The sequence below is a fragment of the Chionomys nivalis genome, chromosome 6 (assembly GCF_950005125.1).
Source record: "Chionomys nivalis chromosome 6, mChiNiv1.1, whole genome shotgun sequence".
Taxonomy (NCBI): domain Eukaryota; kingdom Metazoa; phylum Chordata; class Mammalia; order Rodentia; family Cricetidae; genus Chionomys; species Chionomys nivalis.
In genome coordinates this window covers 74,698,072-74,719,792 of record NC_080091.1, presented here as the reverse complement: position 1 = coordinate 74,719,792, position 21,721 = coordinate 74,698,072, and the positions used below count along the sequence as shown (strand labels likewise).

General features: G+C 47.3%; 1 protein-coding gene and 1 pseudogene across 2 annotated transcripts in view; both read left to right on the top strand.

Annotated features, from left to right (window-relative positions):
- Positions 1-294: 294 nt before the first annotated feature.
- Positions 295-21,721, top strand: part of Usp46 (ubiquitin specific peptidase 46) — a 71,830-nt gene continuing 50,403 nt past the window's right edge. Inside the window, exon 1 of one of the 2 annotated variants that reach the window (XM_057772235.1) lies at positions 295-451. In XM_057772235.1, the coding sequence (XP_057628218.1) occupies positions 416-451 (36 nt within the window). In that variant the 5' untranslated portion in view covers positions 295-415. Of the gene's footprint in view, positions 452-2,905; positions 2,988-21,721 lie in introns of those variants that run through there. The other variant, XM_057772236.1, reaches the window with a different exon arrangement.
- On the top strand, positions 9,943-10,236 carry LOC130875925 (60S ribosomal protein L37-like; annotated as a pseudogene).

The window sequence follows — 21,721 nt, the reverse complement described above, 5'->3', positions numbered from 1 at the left end:
GGCGATCGGCGGCCAGTGTCCAGTGCCCGGTCCTGGGTCAGGCGGGAAGGCCGTGGTGCTGGGTTTGTCTGGGGCCGGCCTCGCGGGATCCTGGGGCAGCGGAGCAAGAACGGCTGGCTTCCATCGGGGTTGGGCGAGCAAGTCCGGACGGGCAGTGAGAGCTTAGCTCGGTTCAGCGTCTCCCGGCTCCGGGCTCCTCCTCCCGCGGGCCACGGCCCCGGCTGCGTCGCTCCGCCACTCCCCGCCCCGCGCCGCCGCCCCGCCCTCGCCGCCGCCCGGCCTCTCTCGCCCAACCCCACTGCAAGCCGGCCCCAGGCCGCCTCGCCGCCGCCCGGCCTCGCTGCGCGCCACCATGGACAGTCCCGTTTTCCCCTGGTAAAGATGGCGGTGCGCGATCGCTGCAACCTTTAGACTAATGACTGTCCGAAACATCGCCTCCATCTGTAATATGGTGAGTGGCCGCCGAGCCTCCGGGGGTCGCGCCCGCGGCGAGCCAGGCAAAGAAAGGGAACCCCGGGCTGGAGCTGCACGCGCGCTGTGGTGGCCGTGGGGGCCGCGCGGCCAGAAGTTCCTGGCTCCCGGGGCTGGGCCGGCTGACCGCAGTCCCCCCCGCCTCTGTCCCAGCTGGGGACCTAGTAGATCCCGGGGATCCCCAGGGTGGCCCCATGCTCCCGCCCTCTAGCTGCGGTGCGGGCAGTGGGTGGGAGTGAAGGGTTCGTGGCCGCACACTGATGTCCGGGGAAGGACCGTGAGGGTATGAGTCGGGAGAGGGAGGACGCAGATCCTCCTGGTGCAGTAAATAAACCCTCACTGGACTCACTGTCCTCGTCTCCTTTTGGAGTTCAGCCTCGATTGTATTTAAGATTCACTTTGCAATGGCAGTGCTCTTATCGGGAGAAATTGGATAGACGTAAAAGCTGTGGAAAAAAAAATTCAAGTGTAGAATCTGGTTAGAGCGGTGGTAAAGCCGGGTATGGGAGAGCACGGCAATGTGTTCTGGAGGCCTCAGTTTCCCCTACCTGCAGGAGAGACCTTTGCAGGCCCTGGGAGTGAGGCGGCTGTGGGTGTGAGGAAGTCTGCAGGGGTCATCCTGCCCCGCCTCCTCTCCACTTAGCTTGGGCACTGCCTGGTATGTCACTGTTCTGACGGGCTGGGGGGTGGGGCATGACCCAGTGGTCACTTCCATTTGAATTTTCCCCATTCCTTCCTGCCCTGTTTAGTTTCCTTGGCATCCATTTCCAGCCTTTGGGTCCCCTGGATGTACTCAGCTGGCACCCCTACTTGTGAGAGCCTGAGGGAGGTCAGTTTGGGGTAAGGCCTTTGCCCACTATGTGGGGCTTGAGGGTATATACTCTGCCTACACCCTCTGGATCCCCCTCTGAACCCTTCAAGCTGGAACACTGCTGTTTTTGCCATTTTGGGGAATCCCCCCCCCCTCCCCATAGATGGTAATGCTAGCCCCTAAAGGGAACCTGAGGAGGCCTGATTAAGAAGGCTTTAGGTAAGATGATCGGCTACCCTTCCCCCATCACACAGCCTCTTAAATCTTCTGTCCCACATTCTGTTGCAAGATCAACACATGGCACAGAGCATTACGGAGCCATGTGTTAGCTCAGGTGGAGTGGAGACCCGCTGCGGCTGGCTCCAGCTTTCGGCACTGGCAGCCAAGGCCATGCCAGCAGGGCAATGCTGGAGCTCCTGGAGTGATGGCTGCCTGCTTGGTGGTACAGGTCTCCTTGGATGATGGCAGAGGCTCCTGCAGCCTTGACATTTCCCCTTTCTGCTGGAAGACACAGGTTTCCTGCTTCTTCCTGTCTGGTGGCATTAATGTTGCTGGATGCCCTGAGAGGACAATGCATGTCTTCCCAGTGTCCCTGAACTGTGAAACCACAGTGACTTGAATGCCGCTTTCCCGCCTGTGGGGGTGGCCTCAGGCCTACAGGCTCCTGAGACTCAGGGCTTGCTTGTCGTGCTGTTCTTGTCCAGTTTGTATTCAGTGACACGTCTCAGTATTGAAGCCGAGTGGAAACTCCAGAGCTAGCGTGTCCCAAGAGGAAGTCTGCCTCCGGCTTGTTCTTGCCCTTGCTGTAGCTAGGACTTCTTGGCACACCTGGACAGAATGTCACAACCTGTTTTCAGTGAACCTCAGCCAGAGAGACAAGCTTCTGGGAGGACATGAAAGGAATGGGCCAATACTGTGTCAATAGAATCAACACTTCCTCTGGTGACCCGAAAGGTACCAAGTTAAGGTCCATTCACACCCCCCCCCCCCACCCCCGCTGCAACCCCTTCCCCAGTGAAGTAAGTGTAATATCTTCCTGTTCAGACAGGGTCTTAAGCAAGCGGAGAAATGTTTGCATTCTAAAGCAAGACTCTAGGTTCAATCCTGCTTAAGTATTTATCTGTGGCTTGTGTTTTTGAGGCAGAATCTTGCTAGCCCAGGTAGACTTCCAGCTTGAGATTGCCTGAAGCACTGGATGACAGGAGTGTTCTAGTGTTCTTCTTCATCCAGCTTTCAAGTCCTCCTTGGAGCTTTGTGTCCTGAGCACGGTGCTCTCTGGCCTGCCATTGATTGGTAGAAATGGGCTGATAATGGTTGCATTGACGGAGTTCCTGGGGCTCCGTGCCCAGAACATAGGAAGTTCTCAGTGAGTTCCGGCTGCTCTCTCAGTACCTTCTTTCTCATGATGTTACCTTCCAGTCGCTTAAGGGGTTGTGAAAATCATGTCTTCTCCTACCTGAATAGAAACAACCCATAGGGTCACTTATGCAAATCAGGCTGAATGACACTCTAGAGAAGTTGGGGTGGGAACTGCAAACCCCGCCCCTTATAAAAAGCCGCTCAGGTCGCTTTTGCCCCTCCCATTCTCATTTCCCAGAGGAAAATGGTGGTGCTGAGGGGAAGGCTGTCTCTGTCCCCACAGTGAGGTAAAAGCTCACTGTGTACCTCGGTGTAGCGACCTCACCTGAGGATGAATTGTTTCCAGGTAGGTCTGTTCTAGGTCTCACTTGTGGCTGCTCCTCACTGGGACTCCCATTCCACCCCTCCCACTTTCTCCTTGTCATTCCAGCTTGTCTGAGGGGTTGGAGAGCAAGCAGGGATGGCTTGTTTTGTTTTTATTTTTTAGTTTATATTTCCTTGATACCGAGTAGCTCAAAAACAGAGCCTTGCACATGGCAGGCAAGCACTCTGTCCCAGAGCAACACACTCGGGCTGCTCTCTGGGAAGGTGTTTGGTATATTTGAAACGTTGTCTGTTGAGTGTTCCGAAGGAGTCTTTAGGAAGACAAACGGGCGAAGATCGAGCTCTGAAAGGCTGCCTCCTTCCCTCCATCAGAGGGGAGCCGGGCAGAGCTTCAGTATGCCTGGCAGCAAATCCTTCTCGGGATGGAGCGCTAAGCAACATCCCTCCGTCCTCTTGCCCATCCCACTGAGGTTCCCATGTCCTTTTGGAACTGGTTCCCATTTACTTCCTGTGAATGCCTCCCATAGTACTGCCTGATCAGCTCTCTTAGGGCGAGCCAGCCTGACCACACGGCAGTGTGTGGCTGGAGATAGTAAAGCTTGTTCGGCTGGTGTGTTGTAATTCTGAGACTGCTTCAGCTGCGATCCAGGACAAGGAAATGTCCCCTGTTGATAATCCTCTGTTGTTCCCAGCAATGGGTTTCACTCCCCATGTCTTTCATGGTCCTCCAAATGGAAGATATCATTTGTGGTTATGTTTTGTTTCCTGTTTGAATTGAGGAATTTTTTAAAAAAGGAACCAAATGTGAGTTGTGCTGGTGTAGAATGGCCTGAGTCATCTCTCCTTCGTGTCATTCGTTAGTAGCGCTGTTGAGATGTGTTTTGCGGGGAATGCCTGTATCAAGCAGTAGATTTGGGGGCGGGCATGGTAGAGTGCCTTGCTTGGCCTGTGTGAGTCTTGGGCTTTGTCTCTAGCAGTATGGGTGTGTGTGGAGGTGGAGGTGGTGGTACATGTAGTTTAGGGTGGAGTGCCTTGCTCAGCCTGTGTGAGTCTTGGGTTTTGTCTCTGACAGTGTGGGTGTGTATGTGTGACAAATTTTGTACCTATGAATGACATCTGTCAAGGGCCAGCAGTGTTAGTGTTGGCACACACTGTATGCAGGTTCTTAATAAATGAAGACTTGAGTCCACAGCCCCAAGGAGCTCAGGAGTTCCTTAGCTTGTGGCCCCATGTTGGAAAAAATGAGACAATTTCAATTCAGTGTAATAGACACACAGATGGGGGTGAAGAGAACCTTAGAGGTGGGGAAGTGGTCAGACTGGTGAACAACAGGACATGGCCATGATGTCTGCTTGAGGTTTTTACTTTTCATGAGGACATGATTGTAGTCAATACCAGTCAGAACTGAAGCTGTGTGATTAGCTGTCATTCCAGAACAGTGTTAACCTGTACACAACCAACACAGTATTAACCTATACATAACCTGTACGGTGTTAACCTGTATGTAACCAGTACCGTGTTAACCTGTACGTAAACCAGTATGGTGTTAACCTTTATGTAACCAGCATGGTATTAGCCTTTACGTAACCAGTACAGTGTTAACCTGCATGTAACCAGTATGGTGTTAGCCTGTATGTAACCACTACGGTGTTAACCTGCATGTAACCAGTATGGTGTTAGCCTGTACGTAACCAATACATTGTTAACCTCTACGTAACCAGTATGGTGTTAGCCTGTAGGTAACCAGTATGGTGTTAACCTGTACGTAACTAGTACAGTGTTAACCTCTTTGTAACCAGTATGATGTTAACCTGTACGTAACCAGTACAGTGTTGGTGGCCTTCAGTAAATTATACTTCTGAGAAACCTTAGTTTTTCTTATCTTGTAAAACTATTTAATACATTTTTCATCATGAGATGCTTCTTAGTGATTCGTATTTCTTACAGTCTTTTCTTAATTGACGCAGTCACTTTAGTTCCTACCTACCTTGTTTTCAAACCTTCTTGAACTTAAAGATATTGGAGTTTAAAATGCTCCACCGCCAGGATGTTTCCTGAGGCCCATTTGTGTGCCAGATTTGAATCCTTTTCTGTAGATGAAGTCATCTTCAAATGAAGTAAAGGTAAAACTAATAAACATTGCGACAAAACCGAGAACTTGATTTTGCGTGTCTGAGTGTTCACCTGCTTATATGTCTGTGCGCTCTGTGCGTGCCACGGAGGCCAGAAGAGGGTGCTGAATCTGAAACCACAGATACATGCGGTTGTGAGTTGCCCTGTGGCGCTGGGACCTGACAGGTCCTCTGTAGCAGCAGCTGCTGAGCCATCTTTTCAGTCCCCAAACTGAGGATTTTTATAATAAAAGTTTTGTCTTAATAAATCACCTTACCTAAAGCCAGTACTTTGATAATAATCAGGATTTCCTTCCTTCTTCCTTCCCTCCCTTTCTTCCTTTCTTTTTTGAGATAGAGTTTCTTTGTGTACTCGCTCCGTAGACCAGACTGGTCTTAAACTCAGAAATCCACCTGCCTCTACCTCCTGAGTGTTAGGAGTAAAGGCGTGTGCCACCATTCCCCAACTCTAGACTTCTAATAATAATAAACAGTCTCATAATGTGCATGAAGAGATAACTTATTTCCATGACTCATGAGTTCTGTTTGCAAAGATAACTGGCAACTGGACGTGGAGTTTACTATATCAGCTGGGAGAGGTCACACTTGTGAATGGGGGTCCATTCTGGTTATTGGTAGGTGTTTAACAAAACGCAGCCTGAGGAAGGTGGGTTAATGTTTAAAGGAAAAATATCTGCTCTCCTGGCCTTCCAGGTCAGATATGTTGGAGTTACTTTAGGTCAGAACCTGACAATTAAGTCTGCAGAATTTTCTCTTTATTTGGACTCCTGGGGGAAAGACAAATTTGAGCATCAGTATTTGGCTGGAATTGAAGATTGGGGTCCATTTGAAGCCTGTTGTTCTACTTAACCGCGCACTAGGTCTTGCTTATCCGTGTTGACTAGTATAGGATCACCAGGGTTCGGGTTAAAATTGAAAGTAATTTTAAACTCCATTGCCTTTACAGCTAAGAGAACCTTGTCTAGTTAGAGGTGGGTCTCCTGCTCACCAGTTCCTGAGCCTGGTCTTTGTAGTTAAGCTTGGTGACGTCATCAGAAAGATACCTCTTGCTGGTTGGAGCTCTGGCCCCCCATGAAGCCTGTGCAGAGTCAGCTGACTGGATGGGTTATGAAAGGTGGTATCTTTTGATTTGGCTAACCTGGATGGTCTAAATACTTTCTCCCACATTGTTAACGACTGACTGGCATTTGTGGTAATAGCAATGCTTGTCTAGGGCTTTGAAAGACCTCAATGGGCTTTGGAGAGAAAAAACCCCCAAATGAACCAGACTTTCTTCAGATAAACACGTCCAGTATTGTTTGCCATTGCTGGGCGCTATAGGTTTTCTGCACCTTTGCTGTTCCAGGGTTATGGATTAGTTAAGGGACATTATAAGTCCCATGTTCACCGTTCACCATGGTGGTGAGTGCGATTATTTGCTATGGGTCCCTTATAAAGATCATGGGCAGGGGACCAGTGATTGCCAATGCTCTCCTTGCCATTCGCTGGTTCAGCCCCCTCCAGCAACTTTCAGAATTCACAGAGTAAATAGACACAGTCCTTGGATTCCTTCCTAGGGTGAGGTGAACTTTAGGCATCCAGAAAGGTATGTGGAATAATAGAGCCAGCAGCCAGCACTCCCCACCCAGGGAAGAAATGAACTATGACAAACACAGTTAAAACCTCTCATGAACATTGGCACTCATCACTCCCCTCTCCAGACAAAGTGGCCATTATTCCAAATTTGGCATTTATCACATTTCTTACTTTTACTTGATAGCTGTGTTGACAAAACAGATATAGTACTGTCTTGTGTTTTAAACAAACTCTGTAAATCTGAGCTTATACTAATTCTCTAATATTAATTAAATAATCATGAGGTTTATTAACAAGATACTCATATAATTCTAGTTTATTTTATCTGCAGTATAATATTCCTTCAAATGAAGGTGCTACCATATATATTCGGTTTATTTATAACCACGGGGGCTTGCAAATTTTTCTTGTTCGTGTATTTCAATGTCATAAACAGTTTTCCACTTGTCTTCCTGGGTAAATGTTTACAGCTTCTCTGTGGTAGATGTCCAGAAGGAGATTGCTGGGTCAAAGGGAACGGGCATCTTCTACTGTAGGATATGGACAGATTGCTCGCTGGAGCCCTTGTACCAATTTGCATTCTAGCCAGCATGGTTGGGGGAGGGGGTCTAGTGGTTCCACACTCGCTGACACTCGATATGGTTAGATGTGGCATTTTGCCAATCTGATGGGTGTGAAATTGCATCTCCGTGGTTTAAAGTTGCACTTTATTCTTTACGAGCAAGGCTGAGCATCTCACGTGTTCATGCTGCTGTGTTTCTAACTCAGGATCGGTGTTGGTCTTGTCTGAACACAGGGCATGGGATGACGAAGAGGAAAATAAGGGAGACCAAAGCAAGTCGGGGAAAGTGGGGAGACATCGAAAGATACAGTGAAAGGAACGATGCCAGCCTGTTCTCTGGGGTGGGGTGGATACTGGCAGCATGGTGTCGCATACCCATGGAGACTCCTGAGTGTAGCAGGTGCCTTCCGGATCTGTCCTTGTGTTAGCTAGGCTTATTTCAAGTCCCGTTCATGCTTTGTTTGAGCGAAATTGGCTTTGGTGAAAATCATGTCAGGCCGCTTCGGGCACGCACAGCTGCAGGGCCGGACTTGGGGAGTTTCCTGTTGACCCAGTTGCTGTTTGAAGATCTTTTAGAAGTTGGTCTTATTCTGACCGTGCATTTCTTTGTCCTTTGGGTTAGGTTCTGTGCACAGGAAGCCCCGTGCTCATTATGTTTGGCTTGAATGTCCTGGTGCAAGGGCTGAGCTCAGTATCAGAAGATATCCTCTAACTCTAGTGCTCTGTGAATGCCAGCACACTGAGCACAATAGGCAGTGAAATGCCTTATAATTTAGTGACTCTTGTCTGGAGCACACCTGTGTGTTCTCTTATTAAAAATTTAATCCCAGCAGAGGCAGAGGCAGAGGCAGAGGCAGGTGGATCTCAGTGAGTTCGAGGCCAGCCTGGTCTACAGAGTTCCAGGATAGCCAGAGCTGTTACACAGAGAAACCCTATCAAACAAACAAATAAATGAAGCCAGACTCAGGGAGTCTGCTCAGAGCTTTTGAGTAAGCAGGTCTCAGGTGGAGCCCTGGAATCCACATTTTAAAATGCCTAATCCTTCTTCCTTCCACTCCCCACACTCTGCCCATCAAGATTTGAGAAATATCAACTTCCTGGACAATAGCCCCAATCTCTTAAAAATATTGTTTAGAGAAAGTACCTGCCCTGCGAGAGGTTTTCAAAAATCAATGTAAAATTATTTAAGGTAGCGATTTTTTTTAATATTTATTTATTTATTATGTATACAATATTATGTCTGTGTGTATGCCTGCAGGCCAGACCTCCTTACAGATGGTTGTGAGCCATCATGTGGTTGCTGGGAATTGAACTCAGGACCTTTGGAAGAGCAGGCAATGCTCTTAACCTCTGAGCCATCTCTCCAGCCCCTTAAGGTAGCGATTTAACTTCAAAAGCCAAAGGTTGTTACCTTTCTACAGTTGTATTTCTTGACGTTAAACAACTGAGTTTTTATTACGTTCTTCTTTTCACAACAGAGATGCTGAGGGCTGGCCACGGATCATCACCTGTGAAGCCTTTAAAAGAAACTTAAAAGAATTAAATCATAAACCGTCAGCACAAATATAAAAAAATGTAATATACGTCATAGACCTAAATATCTACTTTTCAGATATCAAAATGTAGCCTTATTGGGTTGTTTTTCAGATATAATGCTTCGAAACTACCACTTGATACCCTTTTTCTTATCTTACCTCCCCTCTAGAACAGACCGTGTCTGAAGCTGATATGGCATTCACCATGCACGCCTTTGTTTGTGATTCTCTAGGCATCTGTCAATGTTTGTGTGTAAGACGTGCCGGGCGGCCTTTTGCAACTCTCTGGCTTTGCCCAACAATTATGACCGAGAGTATGTTGACTCAGAAATCCAGTTTACTCATTCCGATTGCTTTGTGACAGGCTTCTTCAACTTGGCCGTGTCTCCGTTTTTCATTCTCTTCTTCAGGGGCAGGTCCGATAGCATCTAAACTACTCTGTTCTGCAAACAGGGCTGCAGCGCATGTCCCAGCTCCGTCTTTGTACCCACGTCTTAGAGTCCTGCAGTAGATTCCTGCATATGCCTCTCTTAGGATATGCCACCTGCAGTTTTACGAGGTGCTATGCTTTGGGTGCAGATCTAGGGCATCTCTAGAGGGTTCTTGTGTTGGAAGCTCCGTTCCCCAGTAGGATGTTGGGGGCCTTTTAAGAGCTTGGGCCTAATGGGAGATGGTAGGTCATCAGGGCATACCCTAGGAAGGGACTGATGTTGTTTTCCCGGGATTCGCTGAACTCCTAACATGAGATGTCATAAGAGGGGCCTTGGTGGAGCAAGCTCTTCCCTGGGCTCTGTGGCTTCCTGCTTCCCAGTATGATTGCTCCTGGCCACATGTGCTCCTGTCATTGTGATCCATGTGTGCGAGGCTCTTTCCAGAGCCCTCGCCATATGCTGTTTTGCCTTTGAGTCTCTAACACCGTTAGCTTGGGGCCAGAGAGATGGCTCAGCAGGTGAAGGCGTTTGCTGCCAAGTTTGATGACTTGAGTTGGATCCCTGGGACCCATATGGTGGAGGGAGAAAACCAATTTTCACAAACTGGACGATTCCACAATCGTCCAGACTGCTGTATACATACATGTTCATGTGCACATGTGTAATGTAATATATAAAATATAATTTTAAAAGTATAAGCTAGAGCTCTTCCGGTCTCTTTGGCCTCAGCGGCAGAAGCAAGATGACGAAAGGAACGTAATCTTTCGGAAAGCGTCGCAACAAGGCGCACACGTTGTGCCGCCGCTGTGGCTCTAAGGCCTACCACCTTCAGAAGTCTACCTGTGGCAAATGCGGCTACCCGGCCAAGCGCAAGAGAAAGTATAACTGGAGTGCCAAGGCTAAGAGACGAAACACTACCGGGACTGGGCGGATGCGGCACCTAAAAATTGTCTACCGAAGATTCAGATGTGGATTCCGTGAAGGGATAACCCCTAAACCCAAGAGGGCAGCTGGTGCAGCATCCAGTTCATCTTGAGGATTTCAGTCTGTCATAAAATAAATGTTCTGGTTTCCAAATTTTTTTTTTAAAAAAGTATAAGCTAGATAAAGCTCTTCGCTCCCTCCCTCCCTCCTTTTGTCCCTTCCCTCCCTCCCTCCTACCTTCCCTCCCTCCCTCTCTCCCTTTGTTTTTGTTTTTGGAGACAGTGTTTCTCTATGTAACAGCCCTGGCTGTTCTAGAACTCACTCTGTAGACCAGGATGGCCTGAAACCTAGAGATCCACCTGTTTCTGTCTCCCGAGTGCTGGGATTAAAGGTGTGTGCCATCATGCCTGGCTCTAGATTCTTTATGAGACCCAGTCGTGGGATATTCTGCTCTAGCAGTGGAAAATGGCGTAAATATATTAAGTATTGCCAGAGTGTTCTGGGAAGTAGTTCTGTCCATGCTAAAGAGCTGCCAAAGAGCCTTACACTCAGAATTTCTGACTGTGTAACCTGGGTTGGTCGTGTGTGTGTGTGTGTGTATGGTTTTAAGTGTCATAGTTATTTCTGATGAGCTGCTGAGGTTGCTAAACCACCTTGTTTTGCCAAGTGAAAATGTTATTTCTGAAGGGATTTGTGTGCATATCTGGGAACACCTGTCAGGTCTCGGGTCTCTCCTGATGTGGGATTCAGGGATGGAACTCGGTCAGTCTTGTGCAGCAAGCACTTACCCACAGAGCTATCTCATGGCCCTAAACCGAGTTTGCTAACCTACCAGGGCAGGAGCTAAGCTTATCTTTCGGAGATTTCCCATCTGTCAGCATGGTGCCTGGCACATTTAGGTAATAGATGCTCAATAAATAATTCTTGATGAATGACTAAAGAGGTCTAGCTTGGTAGCATGGAAAAATTGCTTTGTAGCCAGGTGGAGCGGTGTACACGTGTGATCCTAGCATGTGTGAGGTGAAGAATAGACGGTTAGGGGTCCAGAGTTCAAAGCCAGCTCGGCCTAGAAAACAAAAACAAAAAAGCCAGATCTGCAAATTTGTTCATAAATCAGTGTTTCTTTTGGCATAGAATGCAGAGAGCTTATGAAAACGTCGAGTCTGATTGGCAGGTCTGGAATGAGATGGTGAGTTTGCCCATGTAGTCCCTTTTCTGGGGAAGCAGGTGCTTTCAGTGGGAGCACAGTTAGAGCAGCCAGATCTAAGGAGGAAAACAGGAGGATGGCTTCCTTACTGTGTAGTTGTAAGGTGATGGGCTTGGGATTGGAATTGCTTGGTAAATCTCAGAGCCCGTCTCCTCATGCCTTCATAAGAAGAGCAAACAACCACGTGTCCTCCTCCCTGCCTTCCCGGGCATCAAAGGGACTCCCCTGTGGAAGCCCTTGGCAAGCTGTGCTGGCCTTGTGCATGTTGCTCTTTGTAATTACCTCCCTCTGGTCGTGAGTTAGTGTCTTCCTTCAGATGGCTGAAAGCGCAGAGCTCATTTCTCAAGGCCCAAGGAACCTATGCTTTCCTTTTGACTTGCGGCTTGTGGTTAGTGGGGCTCTTCATCCGGCTTTGGGAATGGTGACATTGGGGGTACAGAGGCCAAATCTACTCCTTGTTGAGATTTCCTGGGTGCAGGATCCCTGCCATGTCTGTTGGACACGATCTAGCAGCAGGTGTCTTGGTCAGGGACAATGCCAGTTGACACGCTAGAGTGGATAGTAAAAATTTCATGAAGCCTCACCCCAAAATGCAGTGCTACAGGCAATCAGTGGCTCCCGAGAGAGAAGAATCAGTCTTGGCTTTTAGGGCTTCCTGTCCCAATCAATCAGCCTAAGCACGTGTTCGTAAGAGTCACACTTAATGGAGTACGGTGTGTGTGTGTGTGTATGTGATGGAGGTGGTTCTTGTATTTTATCTGTTGCTTTCATTGGTTAACTAATAAAGAAAACTGCCTTAGCCCATTTATAGGCCAACCCTTAGGTGGGTGGAGTAAACAGACAGAATGCTGGGAGAAAGAAGCAGATTCAGTGAGTCGCCATGATTGTCCCACTCCAGACAGACGCAGGTTAAGATCTTTCCTGGTAAGCCAGCTCATGGTGCTACACAGAATATTAGAAATGGGTTAGATCAATATGTAAGAGCTAGCCAATAAGAGGCTGGAACTAATGGGCCAGGCAGTGTTTAAAAGAATACAGTTTCCGTGTAATTATTTGGGGGCATAAGCTAGCCATGTGGGCGGCTGGGTGCCGGGGACGCAGCCATGCCGCTCATATTACAACATATATGTGTGTGTGTGTAGTGTCTGTGTGTGTATGTGCGTGTGTGTGTGTGTAAGCACATGTTCATAAGAGTCACGCTTAATGGAGTATGGTTGTGTGTGTATGTGTGTGTGTGTGTGTATGCGCGCGTGCGCATGTGCACACTGGGTGTTTGTGCGCGCACACTGGGGGTGAGGTACCATCTCTTCCCAATTCTTCCTCTAGAGAAAATGAAGTAGATTTTAGTCTTGTATGAATGGATACTCTGACTGCAGGGATGTCTGAGTACAACTTGTGACCTGTGGACACCAGATGAGGGCTCCAAGTCTCCTGTAATGGAGTTACAGTTGTCGTAGATGGCTCTGAGAGATTTCACTGCCTTCTACTAGCCACATGTGTGCCTGGTGTTTCCCACAGCCTTGCCTTAGCTGGTGTCACCCAGAAACGCTGGGCCAGGCGGGGAAAATGGCATCTTGGTGTAATTTTTTTTCACCTCTTTTACTAGAAGTGTACGTGAGGAGCTGTTGATACATGTAAGAGAATAACTCAGTTTCAGTTCAGTGTTTTGCTTTTAGCAATTATTTTCAAAGTTTGTTTTTATTTCCAGTCTCAGACTCCTATTTTTTTGGTAAAATACAATTATAAAAAGGATCACTAGCAAAATGGCATAAAAACCCAAAATGGCATAAATAAAACAGTAGCCTCATTTTTTTTCTTTCTTTTTTATTTTTGACTCAACCTGACAGATACCAAATTGCTCTGGCCGCTTGTGGCTCTGCTTGTCGTGGCTCTGCGTTTGCACTTCTGAGCCCGGCTGGGGGCTGGTGCTAATGCTTTCAGGCAATATTATTCTGAAGTTCTGCTCGCTCCTCATCGCCCTTCTCCCTCCACTGCACTCTTTGGCATGAGGGGAGACATCGCAGAGTTTATATTTCTGCTTTCCCGATCCGTACATTGCCAATGATTTCATTATATTAAAATGGTACCACACTGGTCTGGAAGGACGTGGCTCTTAAATGTGGCGAGGCAGCTAGTACTCAGGCATTGCGACTCTGTTCTACCCGTGCTGGGAGGAGGTTCCCTGAAGACCTTGCGAGTGGAGACAGGGATGGCAGGCTGGGAAAGTAAAAGGATGAAATGACTATGTGGTAACGTTTTCTAGAGCTGGCTTCTAGCCCGGGGCCTTGCCAGGGTGCCACCTCTACCACCACATCTTTGGAAAGTGACAGGAAGAGAACATAGGCAAGCCAGGATCAAAGGGACATCATCCGTGAGGAGAGATCTCAGGGCATCGGATTGGGAGTGACATTTTTGTTTCTAGTTCACTGAAGTCAGTGGCTGGGTGCCTGTCAGCTGGAAAACAGACATGGCCTCTGTCATCTCTCTTATGCTCTTGAATTGAAATTAACTTCACGGCGTCATCTTACCAGTCAAAGCCTCTAGCAGATGTTCCTTTGTGGGGTGACTTCATTGCCACTGTGTAGTCAGATGTCCTAGGGTTTGCTTCCTCAGGAGTGGACACTGGGCGTCCATGTCACAGTCCTTATGTGGGGTCATGTTAGGCTTCTGTCTGAGTGTTCTGTTGCTGTGAAGAGACCCGATGAGCCGGGCGTTGGTGGCGCACGCCTTTAATCCCAGCACTCGGGAGGCAGAGGCAGGCGAATCTCTGTGAGTTCAAGTCCAGCCTGGTCTACAAGAGCTAGTTCCAGGACAGGCTCCAAAACCACAGAGAAACCCTGTCTCGAAAAACCAAAAAAAAAAAAAGAGACCCGATGACCACAGCAATTCTTAGAAAGAAAACATTTAATTGGGGCTGACTTACAGTGTCAGAGGTTTAGATCATCATCATCATGGTGGGAAGCATGCAAGCGCACAGGCAGACATGGTGCTGGAGATGTAGCTGAGAGGGCTGCATCCAGATGGGCTGACGACAGGAAGAGAAAGTGACATGGGGCCTGGCTTGAGCATTTGAAACCTCAAAGCCCACCCCCAGTGACACACTTCCTCACAAGGCCACACCTCCTAATAGTGCCACTCTCTGTGAGCTATGGGGACCACTTTCATTCAGACCACCACATCTTCTGAATAACCTGCCCCCTTCCGGGATCATATAAGTGACAGGAACCCATGCAGTCATGTCCTTGATGAAATGCTCTGCCTCCTTGGATAGCTGACTCCCTGTTGAAGTTCCCAGAGGGTCCAAGTAAAGGTTCTCCAACCTGGAGCCGGGGTTGTAGAGTTTGACCGCCATTGACTTCCGCCTCAGCTGAGACCTGATCTTGGCAAGCTACTTCGGCTTCACCATCCATGCCTCTCCTTTGCCTGAGAGATGGGGGTGGGGCTTGCCCCTTGATGAGTTATTGGCAGGAAGAACTCGCTGTTGCTTAGTGGCACAGCAGTTCTGTAGCGATGTTTGCTTGCTCCTAACCAGGATGGCCATTCATAACACTCGAGGATGTGCCCAGTCAGCAGCCAGGAAACACTCCTGGCTGTCTGCCCGCTCCCTCGCAGTGAAGGAATTGGGAAGGATGTGAATGAAGCAGCCTCTGGCTTGACTCGTAATCAGCAGCCGATTCTGGAGACAGATGCTGTGGGTTTGGATCCCTGGCTCTGCCCTTACTGGCTCAGTGAACTCCAACATTTCCGTGTGCAAGATGGGAGGACTCTGTCTTGGATTTGTGAGCATGTGAGCGTGCCCATGTACAGTGCTGGGTGAAACGGAGTATGAGCCATTCCCCAGCCTTCCTCATTTTCCCAAGTATGTTCTATGAGCAGATGTGTCAAGTTCTCTCTGTGGCCAGCATTGCTAGGTGTTGGCATGGGTCTGACATAATCACTTCCTGAGGAGGTTCTGGATTGACAGGTGTAACCTAGAGCTGGTGGGCTTTTTTGTAGTAAATAGTACATAGTAAATAGTTTAGATTTTGTGGGTCATAAAATCTCTGCCACAGCTCGATGGTCCCACTGTTCTCCTGCGAACGCAGTTGCAATGACTATATGAATGGTCACAGCTGGGTTGCAGTAAAACTTTATAAAAGCAGTAGCTTAGAGTGGATCAATGAGCTGTAAGCTGTACACAAGCTTCTAGAAGGAAGACATGGCAACCAAGAAGTTACTCTGTCACAAACTGGGAGGAGTGCTGAAAGGAAATGGAAAAGTCTGTGAGGAGGAAGGGTCAGGAATAAGTGACATCGAAGTCATATGATGAGGTGGACACCATCTGGAAAGGGAGAGTATGCCAGACAGGGTGCAGCTTTGAGGGAGGGAGCCGTGGTCCAGATAGTTCCAGCCAAGGGCCTTGTAGCCCAATCTGCTTTTGTATGTTCTATATGGTAGGTGTGTTTCAGCTTGCTTTGGATAAAATATGCAATTTTGTTCATCCAACTCCAGTTTTCTCTCCTCCCCCTCCCCCCCGCATAGCCCTCCAGAGAGATGAGCTGTATTGATAGACTGAGATATTTTTGTTCTGTGTACTCTAATAATTGTATTCACCCTCTCTCTGTGTGTTCCCTTGCTTTGCTACATTGTTTGCAGTATCTGTGCAGGAATTTAGAAAGTGGAGGGGTAAGATTGTACCTTATTTTATTATTTCCTTAGAATTCAGTTCTCTGACAGGGTTTCTTTGTAGCTTTCGAGCCAGTCCTGGAACTAGCTCTTTTAAACTAGGCTGGACTTGAACTCACAAAGATCCACCTGCCTCTGCCTCCTGAGTGCTAGGATTAAAGGTTTGCACCACCACTGCCTGGCCAGTTCTTTTTGCCTTTTAAAATTTAATATAATCTTATTACCTGGAACAATGATGGAAAACCATTTTTTCCTTGACAACATTTCCTGTCCTGGTTCTGCCAACCCCAGTGGTTCATTTTCTTCGAGCGGGTTGTAGTGTCCCAGAAAGGTCTTGTTTGTTTTGACTTCCTCTCGTGTGTGATTACGTGCTTGCATGTGTGTACGTGGCTCCCAAGGAAGCCAGGACAGGAAGCTGGATTCCCTGGGATTGGAGTGACAAGAAGTGGTGAGCCTTCCTGTGGGTGCTGGGAGTCAAACCGTGCTCTCGACCACTAAGCCATCCCTGCATTCCCCTGATGAAGATTTTGTTTAAGAGGGCAGGGACATTTCCTGTTTCAGAGGATGCCTGTGACCTAGGGTTACTCCTGTACCACACTAATGTCTAGCCTAGTGGATGAGCTCAGATTCAGTAAGAAGACTGGTCTCAAAGAATATGGTGGAGAATGATGGCGATAGACGCGGAGCATCATGCTTACTCCCACATTCTGGTGCACACCGGGTGCCCAGAGTGTGCACTCCTGAGCTCGCTGTCTCTCTCCCTCCCCTCCCCCTCCTTTTCACCCTCTTTCTCTTCTCTTCCCCTCCCCTTCCTATCCTACTGTGAGGAATAATTGTCCTCACCTCCCTGGATTGTTGGAAGGATGGAAGCCTAGGTCCTCAGAGAAGTGCCGACAGGATCAATGCTGCTTTCCACTTATCTGTTGTAATTATCGAGTGTTCACGAGGCACCAGGTCCCTTATTCCTCCTGAGCCTTATTGGTGGCTCTTGATAGGTTTCACACACTTGGGCTGCATCCCATCCCTGGGCTGTGTGATGACCTTTTGTCACAGGAAGTCCAGGAATACAGTACCTTTGAACATTTCGTTGTCCTATGAGCATCTAGTTGATAGAGTCGCTTTTGAACATAAATCTGGAGTTTTCCCAGTAACATTTACCATCCTGTCCTCTGTTTTACTTCACTTTCTGTAATCAGTGTTGTCTTCTGTATGAATTTAGATACACACTTTGGCCCTCTCTGAGTCCCCTTTCTACTTTGTACAAAGTACAAAGAGATGATATGTCGATCTAGGGCAAGGCCATTTATTTCTCTGGCATTGGTTTTCACACCTGTAGTGCAGCCTAGCTGACTTCCAAGGACCCTTCTGGCCCCAGCGGTTTTGTTTTGGAGTCTCACGTATTGCAGGCATGTCCTCGCCTTTCTTCCAGACCTTGACCTTCTCCCGCTGTTGCTCTAATTATTCTTTCTCTCAGGCAGCCTCCCTCCCCTGGAGGGATTCTAGCTTGTTTTCCTTATAAATTGCCTTTAAACATTGTTTTAAAGAAGAAGTTCCTTTTTGCGCCCTCCTGTGCATTCACGGTTTGTCTTTCAAGGGGTGTTTGTTGTGTGTCGGAAGCTCCCTCGGTCATCTCTATAGAGGTGCTTTCGAAAGCTAACACTGCAGTCTTGTTGGAACTTGTCCCAGCTCAGAGTCTATTTTTAATAAAATTCTTTGTGTTGTTTTTCAGAAGGTTTCCCCTTTCTTTCAGTGACTGAAGTAAGAACTTTTGTTTCTTATGCCTCGCATCCTGTGGTTTTCCCAAAAGGATTGGTTCTCAGTTCAGCCTCTGGCCATACAGCATTTATGTTTTCAGGGCCTCCAGTTGCCGTCTGCACTGTTATGCCGGGCTCCCGCAGTAGGAACACAAGCTTTGTGAATATGATACCGATAGCCTTCGCTGTTTGTTCCACCTCTCTCTCGGCCCTTGGAATAGGCAGGTTGCACGTCGGCACCAGGACCTCTGCACTCCAAAGAGAGGTGAAGGGTCAGAACCCAAAGAAAATAAATCCTGGCAAGAAAAGGCAGGCAGCAGTGAGGGACGTGCACACGTTGCTCGCTAGTGTAGAGGATTAGCTTTCTCATTAAATGTGAATCCCAAAATAAGATATCATCAGAGTAAAAAATCTAAGAGTTAAAAGGATAAAAAGGAAAGCCCTTGGGACTGGAGAGGTGTCTCAGTGGTTAAGGGCATTTATAATTCTTGCAGAGGACCCAGGTTCAATTTCCAGCACTCATATTGTGGTCAACCACCTGTAACTTCAGTCCCAGAGGATCCTACGTCCTCTTCTGACCTTTGTGGGCACCAGGCACACAGTAGTGTACATACATACATGCAGGAAAAACATACATACACATAACATAAATAAATCTTCCAAAAAGAAAAGCCTGCTGTGACCTTCTCACCCCTTAGCCCTGTTCTCTGGCAGTGTTATTGCTCTTTTCTTGAGTGTAAGCCAGGTGCAGTGGTAATCCACCTGCTCTGGAGGCTGAGGCAGAAGGATGACATGAACCTAGGAGTTGAGCTTTATTTGGGACAATGTAGGGAGAGCCTGTTTCAAAAACAAACAGAAAACAAACAAAAAAGCCCACAAACAAAATGAAACAAACCCTCAAACCAAAAGCAAGTAATTTTTTGAGTATTCTGGAAATTTTCACTAAGATGAATACAGCGGTTTGCATGGCTTTGGTCTCCTTGTTCCTCAGAATTAGAAGAGTGTGGAGCACATAGCAGGCACAAACAGGGCAGTTGTATGTTGCCCGAATAAAAGACCTTTCTAGGGTTGTCCTGTGTACATTGTCCCTATGCCTGTGTCTTACTTGTCTTTGTCTTATACAGTTTTGCAGAGCAGTACCTAAAAAGAAATTTTACTTTAAAGATTACCTACAGAGAAGGAGTGAGTTTAGTTGGTAAAGCATTTGTCTTGGATTCCGGAGGTTATGAATTAATTTCCTGTACCACAAAAATAGAAATACTGACGTGGTATTTTGCTATATAGATTACTATAATTATTTCATCAGCCTGTGATACTTATAACTTTTTCTATTACAACCCTTGCTGCAAGGCCCATTTGAGACACTGGCTGCTGATTGTCCCTTTAATCTCTACTTTCTATGTGTAGTGTAAGAGAAATTTGTAACTGATCACGAATGTTTAGGTGATGACCACCTATGCTCAGCTCCCTTGCAGCTGTGTGGCTCTAAGATTGAGATTCTTGGTCAGAGGGTTTATAAGCAAAAGTATCTGCTGTAACTCTGAAGAGCCTCCTTACCAAGGGAGCCACCCCTCTATTTCCCCTTTTGCTGGGACAGAGGTTGTTTGGCGGCAGGAGTTAGAGTAATCATCTTGGTTCCAAAACTTCAGACGGACTCTGCTCACAACAGAGTGACAAGATGTGAGGACCCTTTGTCCGCAGCACCGCCGGGCTACCACACCAGACCTACACTGCATCTTCTTGGACATTTCTGTGAAAGAGACAAATGAATTTTCATTCTGTGAAGTCACGATATGAAGTCACAGTATGAGTTGGATCTTTGTTAACTCTGTACCTACCTGCGCGAGTATATCTATATAATAAATTAGAGTAGAATTGCAGCATTGAGGGACATGGTCACTTAAATTCTCGATTGATTCCACCTAATTACCTTTAAGCACTGGTCATTACTATCTTCACGTGGTGAGATAGTCGCCATCATGTCTCTATTGCTGTGTCATGGATGCCTTTACGTTTAATGGCTGTAACCCCCAAATCTGTTGAAGATGTACAAAGATTCACATTACCAAAGGAAAATGCTGGGATGCAAAAGCAAGAGCTTAGTTCCAAATGTCAATATCTGTTATATTCTGTATCCATGGAAACCAATTCCTGTGTGTCTATAAAGGGAATGGGAGAATGGGGAAGTGTTGTACGGTACCACTCATGCTTCATTGAATAGTGCATTGAGAGAATATGCAGACCTGTGTCCAAATTATGCACACATTTGCATCACAGACATCCATGATCATTCCTGTCTGTGCCTATCCACCTGACCATCCATTTAACTACAGATTCTATGGGCCTACTATGTGCTCATCACTGAGAACATGGTATTGGGAAGGTCATATGGTCTTTGCTTGCCACATTGTATAGATAAGATTTTAGGGACCAAATGTGAATGATTATATAAATAGTAATGTTGTCACATGTGGGGGAGACGTGTGCATGGAGAGATGTGGAGGAGGTGTATTAGTTTCTTCTTTCTGCTGTAAGAACATTTACCCTAGTGGCTAGAGAGGCGGCTTAGTAGGCAAGCTGTGCAACTGTGGGTACTTGCATTCCTGTCCTAGCATCCAAGTAAAAAGACAAGTGTGGCAACTTGTATCTGTAATTCCAGAGCTGGGGGAGAGGTGGAGATGGAAGTGTCATTAGGGTTTACTAGCTGCCAGCTCTGCTTCAAGGGAATAAGCTAGAGGGTGGTAGAGTATGACATCCAGTGTACTGCTCTGGCTTCCATATGCATGCACAGAAGTATGTGGATGTGCACACACACACACACACACACACCTTAAATTAGTAGCTCAAAAAGAGCAGCCTTATTTCTTACAGTACGTGGCCAGGTTGCTCACTCTCCTGAGGTTCTAGGGTGCAGCTGCTTCCAGGCTTTTGGGATTTCTGCAGGTTGCCTGTGTTCCTTGACTCATGAGCCGCTCTGTCTCCTTGGCCAGAGGTGTAGTAGTTTCAGTGTCTCAGAGCTCTGTTTCTGCATCGTCTCTCTTCACTCATTCTGACCCATAGGGTCATGAGCATCCTGCCAAGTTCATCTATCATCTAGAGCATCCAGAACAAATGTTCTGTATCAAGATCCTTCATTTAGCCATATCTGCAACGTCCCCTTTGCCATGCATTCATTGTGATGGAATCCAGGGGTAGGAAGTGAACATCCGGGGAGGGAGGTCATTCTACCAGTCATACCACTGGTTTTGCAGAGAAAGGCTGCCCTGTGAAGAGTTCCCTGAGGTGCTGGCCTCTAAAATTTAGACTTGTATGCTATGGGATAATGCTCTTGTACACTGTAAAGATTTGTCACTTGTATTGGTTTAATAAAACATAGATTGACAAGTAGCCAGGCAGGAAGTATGGGTGTGGCAGTCAAACCAGGAGAATTCTGGGAAGAGGAAAGGCAGAAAGACGCAGTCGCAAGCCAGACACAGAAGAAGCAAGATGAGAATGCCTTACTGAGAAAAGGTACCAAGTCATGTGGCTAAACATAGGTAAGAATTATGGGTTAATTCAAGTTGTAAGAGCTAGTTAGTGATAAGCCTGAGCAATAGGCCAAACAGTTTATAATTAATATAAGCCTCTGTGTGTTTATTTGAGACTGAACTGCTGCAGGACCCAATGGGACAGAAACTTCTATCTATACTTGTAAGGTACAGGCAGGGGAAAGGGAATAGAAAAGAACTTGGGTGACTGGAGACTGGAAAGCAGCCATTGGTCTAGGCAGGGTGTGCAGGACAACGAGTGACAAGCAAAGTTAATGACAGCAGTGAAAGCCACTAGTGGGATTCTAAACAGTTTTGTGTTTGAAAAGAATACTTCTGCATGCTTAGGGGGCTAAGGAGGACGGTGGAGGCTGTGTAAGAGCTGGTGGCGGAGTGGATGAGAGATCCTGCAGCCTTGTCTAGCTGCAGCTGAACAAGAAGTGT